General features: G+C 49.0%; 1 protein-coding gene and 1 long non-coding RNA gene across 2 annotated transcripts in view; both read right to left on the bottom strand.

The window, feature by feature from the left end:
• The window catches only part of LOC139049557 (uncharacterized), a 21,339-nt gene extending 7,852 nt beyond the window's left edge, over window positions 1-13,487 (bottom strand). The window contains exons 1-2 of the long non-coding RNA XR_011508397.1: window positions 13,282-13,487; window positions 9,486-9,696 (exon numbers count right to left, since the gene is read on the bottom strand). This is a non-coding gene — a long non-coding RNA (uncharacterized lncRNA). The remainder of the gene's footprint in view (window positions 1-9,485; window positions 9,697-13,281) is intronic.
• Window positions 1,660-2,283, bottom strand: LOC139049953 (splicing factor 3B subunit 5). Its single transcript, XM_070525884.1, has one exon. The coding sequence runs from the start codon at window positions 2,017-2,019 to the stop codon at window positions 1,762-1,764; it is 258 nt and encodes an 85-aa protein (XP_070381985.1). The 5' UTR covers window positions 2,020-2,283; the 3' UTR covers window positions 1,660-1,761.

The raw sequence follows: 13,487 nt of genomic DNA, 5'->3' as shown, positions 1-13,487 counted from the left end.
CAGCAGTGTGTGGAAGTCCCAGGTCTGAACCTCAGCTAGCTGCTTCAGGCCACACCTGTGCCCAGTCGTCTGCCTATTCCTACTTGTGATGCCGCTGCTAATCGCCTGCAGAGGGAGTAACAATGGTTCTCATAGAGTGCATGCAATTACTTGCAAGGCAGCCTTACAGTTGCAAGGCACTGTCTAAGTACGAGGCATTTGATCACAAACAAATCTGACTGCCTCCCAGGTATCAACTAGTTTGTTGACAGCTGACTCAGATTTATGGTCTAGCTTGAACTGCCGTGTCACAAGTAGTTCATTGTGGAAGCTGCTGCTGCAGCTTATGATGTAATTGAGTTGTTAGTACAGATGTGCACAGTGTCACTGTACATTGTGAATATGTGGTATAAAAGTGAGTTGCCTAAACACGGCAGAAGGAACATGCAATTTCTTCGCAATCTCAGGTATCTGTAGCTGTGCACACAACCTCAGCAGAGCTGTGGATCTTGGCAGGGGCGAAGCCTGAAGGCATGAGCCTTTCATGACGTAGTATGGCTGACGAGAAAGTGCACTCAGGATTCCCATTAGGAAGCAACCATAAAGTATGGTGTCCTTAAGTAGGTGTGTAATGCTTTACATGACACATAAGTTTCAATGGGACAAGCACGGGGTGTTTTGGGTGTTTGCTTTTCGGCATAGCTAGTGAACAGTGTAGTACATGATTGTAAATATTGCACGACATTCAGATTGTGACCTGTGCAGTGCATAAACAAACATTCCATACTGCATATGATGAAAACAAACTATTGTGTGCATCACATTGTTGTATAGTATTTGATCAACCGCTTTACATTCACCATAGATTCCAACACTGTGTGTAGGAACTGCATGACTTCTTTGCCAGTTCACTGGCTGATGAAAAATGTTTTAAATTGTGTAGCTGTGTTCTCCCTGCCTTATAACTGCCTGATAAATTCAATCGTATGGTCGTCCATAAACTGCACAGTGAGTCAAGGGTCGTGCCAAGCTCCAGATTAATTATGACCACCTGCAGCTTCTTAACGTGCACCTGAATCTAATACGGGTGTCACATGACGCACTTTCGATAGCGATTTAATATCCAGGTCGCGACTGGCTCTTTTGCGCGAGCGAGCCAGCCGCAGTTGATTTCGATCCGGATCGTGCTCGATCGCGATCGAAAGTGGCCGTGTGCTTCTTCTGAACCTCGCCGCCATCGAAATGCGACTTACACGGCCGACAATTTCTTTACAGCTATGCTTAGAGCTAGTTTCCGAACGCCGCGGGAAAATGGAGCAAGAAACCATCGGAGGATCTTTCAAAGTCAAGCGGTAGCTCCTCAGTAGGACTACTGCGTAATGCTGCTGGGACACTCTGGTGCATTCATTCGCCGTTTACCTGTGGATAGACGAACGAATCGGGTGTTGGCCAGCGTCCGTGCTACAAAGTGCGTTTTCTGTATTCTGCGTTGACGTGCCAGTGCACCAGCAAGTTGCGTCGCTTGAGTCAGGCGAACGTTGTAATGTGGCGCGCGCAGAACACCACTGTTGCGTCCGCTCTCGCCGCTTAAAAAGCAAGCTTACCACGACCGGGACGGACATGAAACCAACGCCAAGAAAGCGGCTGGTGTGTCCGTATATCGCAAGAATACGACCAAGCTGTGCGAAAGGCTCATCGTTTATTTTAACGATGCGGCGAAGCGTTGATGTGGACGTGACAGGATGCATATTTACAGATCGAGCTCGCAGTCAGCGGCTGAGCTCAGTCCTCGGCCTTCTCGGGAGGCGGTCCGCACGGCTGCAGCATCTTCTCCATGATGTTGAATCGCACGCGCGCCTTCGTCTCGTTCTCGACGACCGAGAAGTAGTTGAGCATGTCGAAGTGGCCCAGATACGAGGCGTAGCTGTCTCGGTGTTGGTTCACGAGCCACTCGTAGCGGGCAGTGTCCGCGTGGCCCGTGCCGATGTACTTCGACTGCAGATGTTCCAGCTGGCTGTGTATGTTGTAACGGTCGCCCATTTCCTCTTGTCTCGGTCGGCCTCTGTGGAACTCGAGTCTGGTGCGAAGCTAGCGGGAGTCAACAACACACACACACACGGGTGCACGAGAAACAGGCAACGTCAATGCTGTGCGAAGAGAAACGTCGGCGGCGAACACATAAGCCGCAGCGTACTTGGACCGCTAAAGCTACGGGTCAGAACTCTATTAGAACTTTGTTACTGCACCATAGAACAGATATATAACTGCACTGCACAACACACGAAAAATGCCAGCAGAACGCCGAAAAACACCTCCGAGGTCCAGATGTGTTGATGGTGATAATGATAAAACGCCGTGACGCCACTAATGTTCAAACTGGTTCAAACTAACAGAAAAAAAACAAAAAGAAAGTAATTTGCATTTATGCAGCACAAAAAAGAGATGTTTATTCACACCAAACTTAAATATGAATGCTTTATTGAGCATTTCACGTTTACCAGCGACCTGCTATCATTCGAACAGCGCGGCTTGGTGATCTCTAAGGCTATGTAAAAGTAACGCACATGTTCGCTTTACCACAGTGATAAAGCTGTACGGTGCTTAATTAGGATAGAATGTCCTCGCATTTGTTTTCGACTGCGATCAAGCCAGAGCACAACTCAGAACTTCTTTGATCAACTTGCTGATCTTGCATGAGATGTTGTTTTCCTGCTTTCGTTTTCGTTCAGTGCCGCTGCCATCTTGGTTCACGTGTGGAAAGCAGCTGGGCGTTGATTTCTGTGCTGTGTAGCGGTTGCTGTGCAAATTTTCCGTTTATTTCCTAATAGTGGTATGCCTCTCGTCACCCACAAACGATGACTGGTTGCTGCGTGCCGCTGTGGGATCTAGCCGAAAAGGACATCGAATGTTTCGCTTCCCTCGTGACAAAGAGCGCCGGAAGATATGGGAGGTACAAATGAAACGCGCATTTTGGGAGGCGAAGGACACGAGCAAGATATGCGAGGTAAGCAACTCAGGGAAACCATCGGAGATACCATTAAAGATACCTTCACTTTAGCGAGACATGCGTAGGGACAGCGTTCTTGGCACATTGTCATGAACGCTAGCTGGCACGCAGTAGGTTGGAATCGTATTGCAGTGCCAGGAGCGCGCTGTCGCGTGTAGACGACGACCACGGAATCTATAGATTTATGGCAAATTCGGCAGATCGCACCGGAGCGCCCTGAGGCGTAATTTCATCCCGTCATTGATCGTCGCTCTAGTGCGCGCGTACCGGTGCGATTAACCGAATTTGCCAGTAGACTTCCTAATTGACGACGACGACCGACGCGTAGGCTATAGTGTCGCGATATATTACGAAAATGAAGAAAATCTCCGAAAGTGATCGCCCGAGAATGCCGCCTCTGTGCGGACGCGTTCATGCCAACGTGTTTGTTTTATCGGTCCGACAATGGTTTCCCGCGCTCGCAGCAGCCGCGTTCCCATGTGGCACCGGAAGGCAAGAACGCTCGCATATTGAGCACCAAGATTGTGCGTTGTGTCCGATACGTGAATAACGTACACTTGGGTCATGAACGTGTGTGTGAAATTTTACACTAGTACCTGCCGATCATCTCTGCTCAAACAGTTAATAAACCTCAAACGAAAGCGCTCTTAATATTTGTGCAGTACCACGTGCCCATTTAAATGAAGTACGTAACAAGATTGACCTGCAATGTGGCCTGGGCACCTACCAACAGTCCCCGCATACACCCGGTTTGTGTCCGTTTAACTTCATGCAGTCTCCGCACCTCATTCCTCTAGTATGATGACGTACAGGTCAGGCGAGGCCATTGCTCAAAGCGAACCCCACTTGGGGTCGTCTGCTGCCACGTGCATGCACCCAGCGCCGGCCGGCCATTGCTCAGTGGCGCTTTTCAAAAGTTCTCGCAGTCGCCCGATGTGGCGCCACGGGTCTGGTTAGAATAAAGCCCCTCAATCTCCCAAAGTAGCGCCATTCACTTCTCTCCTCCTCCGCTCGGCGCGGCCTCGACGGTGGCGCCGCCGGCAGTGGGCCTGCCATAGCAGACGACGGCTAACACGCTACGGGAGGAAATCCGCGGAAAAGTTCGTTCGAGTCCTGCGGAGCAGTTTTTTCAATCTAGATCGTGCTTTGTCAGTCGGTAACTGGCCTTAAGAATGTCGTGTCGGATTTGCGGAAGAAATAGAGAAAAGCACCATTATTCAAGGCGTATTTAAGGCGTAAAGCGCGCGCACGTTGAAAGTTCGTGTTGCTGAAACACGACACAAGCACGCGGTGTGCTCAGACACGCGAGTAATTACCAGAGTTTCAGGTTTTGACAGCGCGAAAGTATGTGCACGTGGTTTCGTAGGTTAATTTACGTACCTGCAGGATGCTTTTGTTCGGCCGGCGCGTGAGAGATTCCGACTGTCTGCGGTCAGCAATGCCTGGCAGCAGGGCCGTTTCTGTTCCGCGCCTTTTACAGATGTACGTAGCTCATGCACAGGTTGTGGTGGCCATGAGCAACGTTTTCACACATAGGCGGTATAGATAATTTTAACAACTTACCAGCATATGAAATCGTTATTTATTTATTACAGTGCAAATGGTTAGAATTTGATAGAAAAGAAAGAAGGAACTTGATGGGACAACTGGAAAGAGGTTCAGAAAATAATTATCCCCCTCCCTCATTGGCACCAGCAACACTTTTGTTGAAGTGCTAATTTTATCTCTGTATACTACGTGCGTCTGTATTCTTTTGCGTTGTAAGTTTTCACAAGGAAGCAGTGTTGCGTTAACTGGAACAGTCAAGGCACACAAGACAGAAGAAAAGTTGATTCTTGGGTTTTACATCCCAACACCACGATCTCATAAGGCACGCCATAATGGGGGCTCTGGATTAATTTTTTTTTGCAGCTGGGGTTCTTTAACGCACCCCCAATGCACTGGACACGGGCCCGTTTTGACACGGGCGTCAAAAGAAGAGGTTGGAGGAGCCGTGTCACTTAACAAAGCCGCGCGTTCTTTGCCACTTGCTCGAAGTCAGCCCGCCCGATCTTGTGAATCCACACTTTTCTTCGTTTTGCGTTGCGCCCGGCGGATGGTAAAACAAAAAGCTTTTTGCCGTCACTGGGTCTGTTGTGGCAACCGTAGGCGCAGCAGCACGGCATCGCAATTAAGCACTCGGCCCTAACACATTGTATAAAACTACCGCGCTCCTTCAAACCGCCTGCCGTACTTCGTCGCGGAGGCCCAAAAATGGGGGTCGCAGGCCCAAGATTGGGGGTCGCAGCGCGCTGGAAAGAAAAGATATACAAAAGCGCGGCGCCTGCTCTGCGCCGGAAAGAAAAAAATATACAAAAGCGCGGGGCCCGCTTTCACGTGACACAGATTGGCCAATGGGGGAGCGGAGGAGGCTGGGGCGACAGGAGGAGTGGAGGAGGAAGCGCCTGGGTGAGCGGGGTGGCGGAAAGATCTAAGAATGGCGCTACTTTTGGAAAATTGAGGGGCTTTAAAGCACGTACGCTTGTAGCGCCATCTACTGGCGGCCAAAATAAGCAGACACGGCTGATAGGCAAGCGGCTGTGGACTGCCTCCCACTACAGATGGATGCGCAACAGGCGGGGTCTTAAAGACGCATCAGCTCGTTGCTGTTCGGCGGTGTTACCTGCCGTTACTGTTTCCATGAAGGCGTTGTAGTCGAGTTCGCCTTGCGGTTGCGGGCCAATAAGGGTGCGAGAGAAGCAGTCGGCGTCAGAATGCTTCCTCCCGGACTTACGCACCACGGTGATGTCAAATTTCTACAGTCTGAGATTCCATCGCGCAAGTTGACCTGTTGGATCCTTAAAGTTTGCCAGTCAACCGCAAGCGTGGTGGTCGCTTACCACTTTGAAGCGCCTGCCGTATATGGAAGGCCGAAATTTAGTCGTAGCCCAAATGATCGTAAGGCATTCTTTCCGTCGCAGAATAATTCGCTTCCGCTTTTGACACTGACCGGTTGGCGTAAGCTATTATGCTTTCAACTCTATCATTTCTGTGAGCTAACACAAACGTCACCGAGGGTTACGCTACTTGCGTCGGTGTTGATTTTCGTCTCGGCGTCTTCGTCGAATTGTGAAAGCACTGGTGGTGACTACAGCCGTCGTTCCATCCCCTAAAAGGCGTCGTCTTTCAAAACTAAATTGGCAACTGCGCCTCCATAGCTTGCTGCCCATACTTTTCGGGATAAAGGCTGACGGCAGTCGACACGCGACGGTGACAGGTAGCCGCACGGTGACAGCGAACTGTATAGTCGTCGACGGCTTCACTGAGTGGCGGCAAGGTAGTGGGGGATATCGTGAGGGCATTAGTTTTGCTGAGGGCTTGGAGTGCTCACGGCGAACCCTCGAAGTGGAATTTCACTGCATGGGTACCAGCGATCCTCGTAGTCCCAATTTCACGGTATCGGCACCAGCGATAAACGTGACCCTCTTCTGCGCAGTGATAGCAGAGAGGATGGTGGTCGGTTTGCGCGCGTAGTGTCGGCCTTCCTTGGAAGGCTACGCTGTGCCACAGTACGGCTTTGTGGCAGCGGCGTGGACGCGAAGGGGCACCATGGCGGAGGCCGATGGGGCATTATTTCATCGCGGCTGGCTGGAGCTGCGCCGATTGCGACTGCAACTGAGGAGTTTAAGTAGTCGCTGTAGCTTCCTCTGGACCCCTTCAGAGACCGAGGTTGCTTCAGAGACTATGGTTGCTACGAAGGCAAGATGTTGCGCAGTTCTTCACGCACGATGGTCTTGATGGTCTCTTGGAGGTCATCGGAGCCCAGTGCTTGCATGGCGCCCTGCGGCGTCGTGAGGACTTGGCGGCTATATTATGTAGTACGCATTTACAAAGTTTTATCAGTCGTCGTTGCCTTTCCCAAGAACTCGGCTATGGCTTTCGGCGGGTTGCGGATCAGTTCGGTGAATGTTTTTCTTGTTTGACGCCCCGCATTAAGAAGCGGACTTTTTTTCTCCCGCGACATTTCTGATTCCGCCTGCCGTAAAAGACTGGTCATCTCTTCCGTGAAGATTGCGATGGTCTTGTTGAGCAGCTGGACTCGGTTTTCTAGTGCAGTTAGGGCTCGCTTTTGGCCAACGACGCTTGTGAATGTCTCTAGGAAGCCGCTAAAGAACAGGTGCCACTTTGTTAAGATGGTTTCTCGATTCTGGAGCCACGTTCTGTCGGCGTCTTACACTGCGAAAAAGACATGGCGCAGCTTGTTGTTGCTCTTTTAATTGATAAATTTCATACCAGTGTAGCCAGCTTTCCGAGTCCTCATATGTTTATCCGTGGAACGTTGGTGGTTCCCTGGGCTGCTGCAGCACGATTGATGCTGGCGACACTGGGGCTTCCATTGTAGCTGCTTCCGTGGCCGTGCACTTCCTCGTCATTTGAAGTAGAAGTCCGTAGAATGGTAGCGAAACTTGCTGCCTTCGGCCATTTCTCTGGCACTTGGTAACGTTGGAGTTTTCCTCGGGTGTCGGGTTGGATCGCGGCTTCACGGTGGCGTTCGTTACATGAATGCACGGGCACTTCCACCAGATGGTGAAACACGGCTGGAAAACCCTCAATAGTCTGTCTAAATTTTAATTGAGCGAACCTGTGCTAATAAAAGCAAGTTACACTCAAAGCACAACGATGGCTGCAAACACAGCTGGTTATCGTCGAAAATTTGATCTGCCGGTGAAGCGCAATGTGCCGTGTGAGGCAATGACAATAACGTACTTGGAAATCTTGAAGAATGGCGCATAACAACGCCTCAAGCAAACACGTCTCACTGTGTGTTCTGCGTACTATGACGAGAAACAGCAGTTGCAGACGCAAGGTAACAGGTACCAGCAACTCACCACACTTATATTTTGCTAAACACTGAATAAATGAAACATTTTCGCCGTGAATTTCACCGCTAGTTCTTGTCAGTCAATGTAAACAGCACAGAACGCTTAGCTTACGATTAGCCACAGTGCGTCGGAACCGGATAAGTTTTTGTCTGAGTAATTTTCTCACCAGCGCTTGCACAGACGCTTATCTCGTTAAGAATGATGTTCTAAAGTAAAAAAAAAAGTGTAGGATGCAGGCCGCTTCCGTTGGAAGCTTGTCTCTTGCCTCCTTGTTTTGAATGCCTTGCGCTATGTACATATACGGGAGCCCAGCGCAACTGGCTTACCACAGTTGCTAGAAAGCATTTTTTTCTGGCTACGAGGCACGGTAGCTCATTTGTTACATACCAACAACGCACTTGTCGCAAAAGCATGTCCAGTAGCTTTAAAGCCTTTTGGAAAAGCCAATTCGTTGCGTACAACCGTAGCAGCGCACAAAATGCACACAGTGAGAGAAAAAGAAACAGTGCTCCAGGATTGACGTATGTGGACACACGAGCAGCGCAGTGCGGACCACTGTTGTCGCTGTTATAGCGCCGGCTACTGCGCTGGTTTTTTGTGCCTTGTTGAAAGTTCTAATGCTTTTTCAGGCTAAATATGCACAGCGTGTCCGCATGCAGGTATAGAATTTGTCCCCCTTTAGGATATACCAGAATTCTAGGAACACGCTTTCTGAAGCGACCACAGTCCACGCCAGCGACGTGGAGAGCCGCCTGTGCATTACCATAAAGGTGTTGATTTATGACCGCCATATCGACAACCAGCCTCAAGAAGAGTGAGTTCCGAAACCATGTGCTGCATTGAATTAGGGCAGTGAAGCTTGCACACCATGCTTCTAGCGCGTAGGAACGAACCACAGGCGATAATGCACAAGCCAGAGTTCTCTACGACGGAGTCCGCTGTGACAGAACGTAGAGCTTTGGGAGATGTTAAGCCCGAAACCTATCTGAGTTTTGTGTTTCCTCGGTAGGTGCCTGCGTAAACTCGCTCTTATTTTTGTAAACGTGTTCGTATACGCATAACTTACGCATCGTTTCTTCATAAGCCAGTTTTGTGTTACATGTCTTTGCCCCTTATACAAGTCCACAGTCCAAGAGGCCTACTGGTCTATTTCACGCAAAAATGTTATGGTGTTCTAGGTGCCAAAACCACGATCTAGTTATATGGCACGAAGTAGTGCAAGGACTCCGGCAATTTGGACCACCTGGGCTTTTTTAACGTGCACCCAAGTCTGCGTAGACGAGTGTTTTCACATTTCGCCGCCATCTATTAAACGCAAGCCCTCGGCATGACAGATCGCTTTGTTCGCTGATATCCAAGGCCAGTGCAAGTATCGAGAATCACTTTCCGATCTGATACGCTTCGATAGCTCGGGAGGAAGCGCTGTGCGGGCTTTCGTTTTGCTGGGCTTACGAGGAAATAATTTCACGGCTGCATTACTGAAAAATCCGGGCGGTAGTAGTTTTGGGAACACCGGCTGCGTGTGCGTTGCGTGTCATATAAATGGTATAGTTATGTCTAACTGCGTAGTATTTTAGCTGAAACTGCAAATTTCAATATTTGAGGCACCTGTTTTAGAAACAAAAAAAATGGCGTACCTGCGTTTTGATAGGTTCAGTAGGTCGACATCTTACGGCCGATGCAGGGTTGTCGATGCAGAACGTCGCTATCGGCGAAATAGTTCGGCTGTAGGGGTCGGGCTGTGATCCTCTCTGGACACGTCTTGGGGAAGTCGATGGCTACCGGCTTGAAGTGGAGTCTGCCGTCTGCTGCTGGGTGAAGAGTTTGCGACGAAGACTGTAGCAGCGTCTGCGTGACGTGAAAAAGTCATTGCTTTTGAACATAGATGAAAAAAAAATGTAAACGTTCAACCACTGCATGATCTGATTCACTTACTTTCAAATGTTTTCCACACAAGAAAATAAGAATATGCGATTTAACCATGGTTGAAACTGTACATGTGGCGTTTCGAAAGAAATGGCACTTACATATTGACGGCATATTGACACATGCACTTGTTCATCTTTTTCCGGTGACCGCTATTGAGCCGCTACCAAAAGTTGAACGTTATCGCTCGGCGGAGGACGCGCCTCCATATATCGGAAGTTTCTCGAATGGTATCAGCGGTTCTATTCGTTGTCTGTTGTCATGGCACATTCTGTGACCAGATTGTACGCGCGACCAGATTTATGCAGTGCGTTATGCAAGTTACACAGGCCCCAGCGATTATGCTGGCACGCTTAGCACGCTGATCAGATTTCGACGATCACCGACTGTGCTCACCGCTATGGTTTTACCTTCAATTTCACTTTCTGTTGTGGGGTCAGATCCGTCCAATGAAGAGTTTGTTTCATGATTCACAGTTTTAGCTCCTTAGTTCATCGTCACTAGAACGTGGCATTTGGTAGAGGCGCCTTGCGTTCATGTACCGGACGCCCCCGCAAAGCCGTGGGACCGGCGAGAACCTTTAAGAGAACGCAAGCGCCGCCCCACACCATCAAGCCAGCTGCAGGCTACAATATCTGTCCCCCGAGCAAGAACTTGTTCCTCAGATGAGCGATAAGTGCCACGACAGAAGCCACAATGGCAACTTCAGTGGCACTTACACCGAACGTGTTGCAGCAGCTCAGTGAACCACCAACCTCCCGCGGGTCTTCATTCGTTACCTGGAGAGCTGGCTGGAAACTTACGAAAAGGTCAGCGCGTTCAAGAAGTCCAACTATGACGACAAGCTGCGTCATGCATAGTTCTCCGAAACTAAGCCGCATAACCCCCCTCGTCCCTCTCCCCCCGCCCACGCCGGCACTCCTCAATCATGTCCCTAAAGCGCCACCAGACCAGTCTTGAGACTTGGCAGCTATTCGGCGGTCAGCACTGGAATGCTGTTGCAATATTATGGCCGAGGCGTCGAAACGATCACTCACCAGGTCTAGGAAAAGGCCGCTGAACTGATGGCATGAAGCAGCTCGACATTCTTCCAGCTAAGAGATGGCGGAATATGTTCGCCTTTCTCGTTATTTCGATGCTTGTTCCGAAATCTCAACGTGCTGCCGCTGGAAAGGCCGTACTGGTCACTTTTCAACGATTTATGTTTCACAGCCATCCCCCCAAAAATAGAAATTTCAATCAAACCGTACATTAACCGTTCAATCTATAAGAAATATTAATGTCACCCGTTACCTCGTGTGGTTTTTATCCTTATTTGTAGAACACTTTTCGGGCGCAATTGGCAACGGGAGAAAGGAGTCGCATGAAATTCAAAATTAAGCAATCTATGGAGAGAGAGAGCCGAGGAAACAGCCAAACTGGAAATAAAAGCAAAAAATAACAAATTTAGGCGTTGTTTGTGAAAATATTTGTCCACGAAAATCTTTTTATTTAAAAAGGAAGTAGAGGAAATGGCGCCGGATGTGAAGACTGGTTCTATGTGTTTTGAATGAAACTTCTAAAGTTATCATTCGAACCGCCTGATGAAGCTACTTCTTTGCTGTGCTTTTGTGGATGTTTTTATAACCTTTTGCGGTGTCGTAGTGCGCCTAGAACCGCAGCGTCCAGCGCTCTACGCGGTTGTACGGGAATGGTGGCCAGGCTTCATTAAGGAACTTCCCAAATTACGATACGAGTCGGTTTTGGCACCTAATTTGGTAGAGAAGTAAACGAGGGGTACAAAAGAACTGTGATTGTTCCACAAATATATCGTTCTCGATAATTCTTTCAGAGCTAATTAGAAAAACAGTACTAGAAATCTTCATTTTACGCTTTCGCTTGTTGACTTGTTCTTGGTTGTTTCCTTGCTGCGTTTCTTACCTGCGCGAGCCAATTTGATGTGGTTCCTGGTTTGTCATGTAAAGGATAGGTGTATATGACAGGTGTACTTGTGAAATACACCTTGTTTCACTTCTCTTTAGTGGGTGTACGTGCTTTTATATCGAATGGTGGGAATTAATGTTTCTGCTAGTATAAGTACACCGCCCCTGATTTGCATAGAAAAGTTACTTTGGGGACGCGTCCCCCTCCCTCCTGAAAAACAAATCCTGGGTACGTGCCTCCTCGAAGCGAAGAATACGCAAAAAGGAGACCTGACGACCCGACGTATAAGACACTCTCTGCGATGTAAGGCTAAGAACTACCGACCTCGATGTTCTGGTTGATGATCACAATGTCACTATCTTAGTCTGTACAGGAGCCGACTGCTGTGTCGGCGCTGGCCCCTTCAGTGTCCGACAAGTTGAGGAAACTCATGAGTGCCTAGGAAGGCCATCAACAACACTTGGCAGCTGGAGGACACTTAATAACGGTGACCGGAATCTGCATGGCAAGGGTTACAGATGATGACCGGACTAGCCCAGCGACCGTCGTTGTTTTGCAAGAATGCTCATGGGTGGTAATCCTCGGCATATACTTCTTGAGTCAACGTGGTGTAGTCATCGACTTAATATCGATAAAGCCATGCGATACCGCCGCAGCGTTCTCACAGTAATCGCGCCCTAAGTGTACTTGAAGACCCGAGTCAGTAACGCGCGTCGCGCCTGCATCATGATTTTTGTCGCCACAGAAGCAGCCGCAGGCATCAATGCCATCGTCGAGAGCGACGAACAGCTGCTGGTCGATTGTGAAATTGGTGCTGCAAACGGTTTCGCACAGTTAAGCCGAGGAAATGCAGAACTATTCGTGACGAACTTCAGCCAGGAAGATAAACACCTGAACAATGCACGAATATGGCATACCGGGAAGAAGTTGCAGCAGTCAGCGATGCACTTGTTCCCGTTTGGATTTTGCCGAAGATATAACGACGGCGCGTGGTCTTGAACCACTATTTGATATTGAGCCATCTTTTCCCTGTCATAAGCAAGAACTGCTCTATGGTATCTTCCTGCTGTACAAGGACTGCTTTTCGTCGTCATCAAGGATCCGAGAAACAGCAGTTGCTAAGCATCGCATAATAAAAGAAAAATTTGCTCCACCCCTCCGCCAGTGCCTTTACCCTGTTTTGTGCACAAAGATGAATCTACATAAAACAACAAATCGACGAAATGCTGCACGACGACATCATCCAGCTGTCGAAAAGCTCGTGGGTCTCTCTTGTATTCTTGGCGAAGAAGAAGGATAGAATTCTGCATTTCTGCGTCTATTAGCGTAGCCTGAACAAAATCACGATGGAGACATAGGCCCTCCCTGTGAGAGATGTTTGGAAAAATGACTAATGGATGCGAAACTTTTGTTACCGACAGGAACGAGGTAATTTCCATTTTGAGTGACTTTTAATAAAAGAACGAGCGAGGTGAAGCGAAGAGAAGCACTAGTAAAACTTGTAACCCTTAAGCACTTGACTAGTAAGGTCTCAAAGAATTAGAAAGCCCCACGCCGCCATAAATAATGTTTGTGAATGTTCACCTTATGGACGTGGATATATTGTCGGCGGGTCGATATATACCGCTTCACGATGACGCCAGGGATGAGCGCGATGTGGTCGGACGGGCCATGGAAGGCCTAGGAACAAACAGCAGGGTAGGCCTGGCACAGTCTTGTCCCACAGAACCAACGGAAGGCCCAGGGCTGGAATTCATACCGGTCCAAGTGCGGGGTACCGTGGCAGGCTG

This window comes from Dermacentor albipictus, chromosome 9 (assembly GCF_038994185.2).
Source record: "Dermacentor albipictus isolate Rhodes 1998 colony chromosome 9, USDA_Dalb.pri_finalv2, whole genome shotgun sequence".
Taxonomy (NCBI): domain Eukaryota; kingdom Metazoa; phylum Arthropoda; class Arachnida; order Ixodida; family Ixodidae; genus Dermacentor; species Dermacentor albipictus.
Note: the sequence above shows the minus strand (reverse complement) of the source record. Positions and strands in the feature narration are given on the sequence as shown.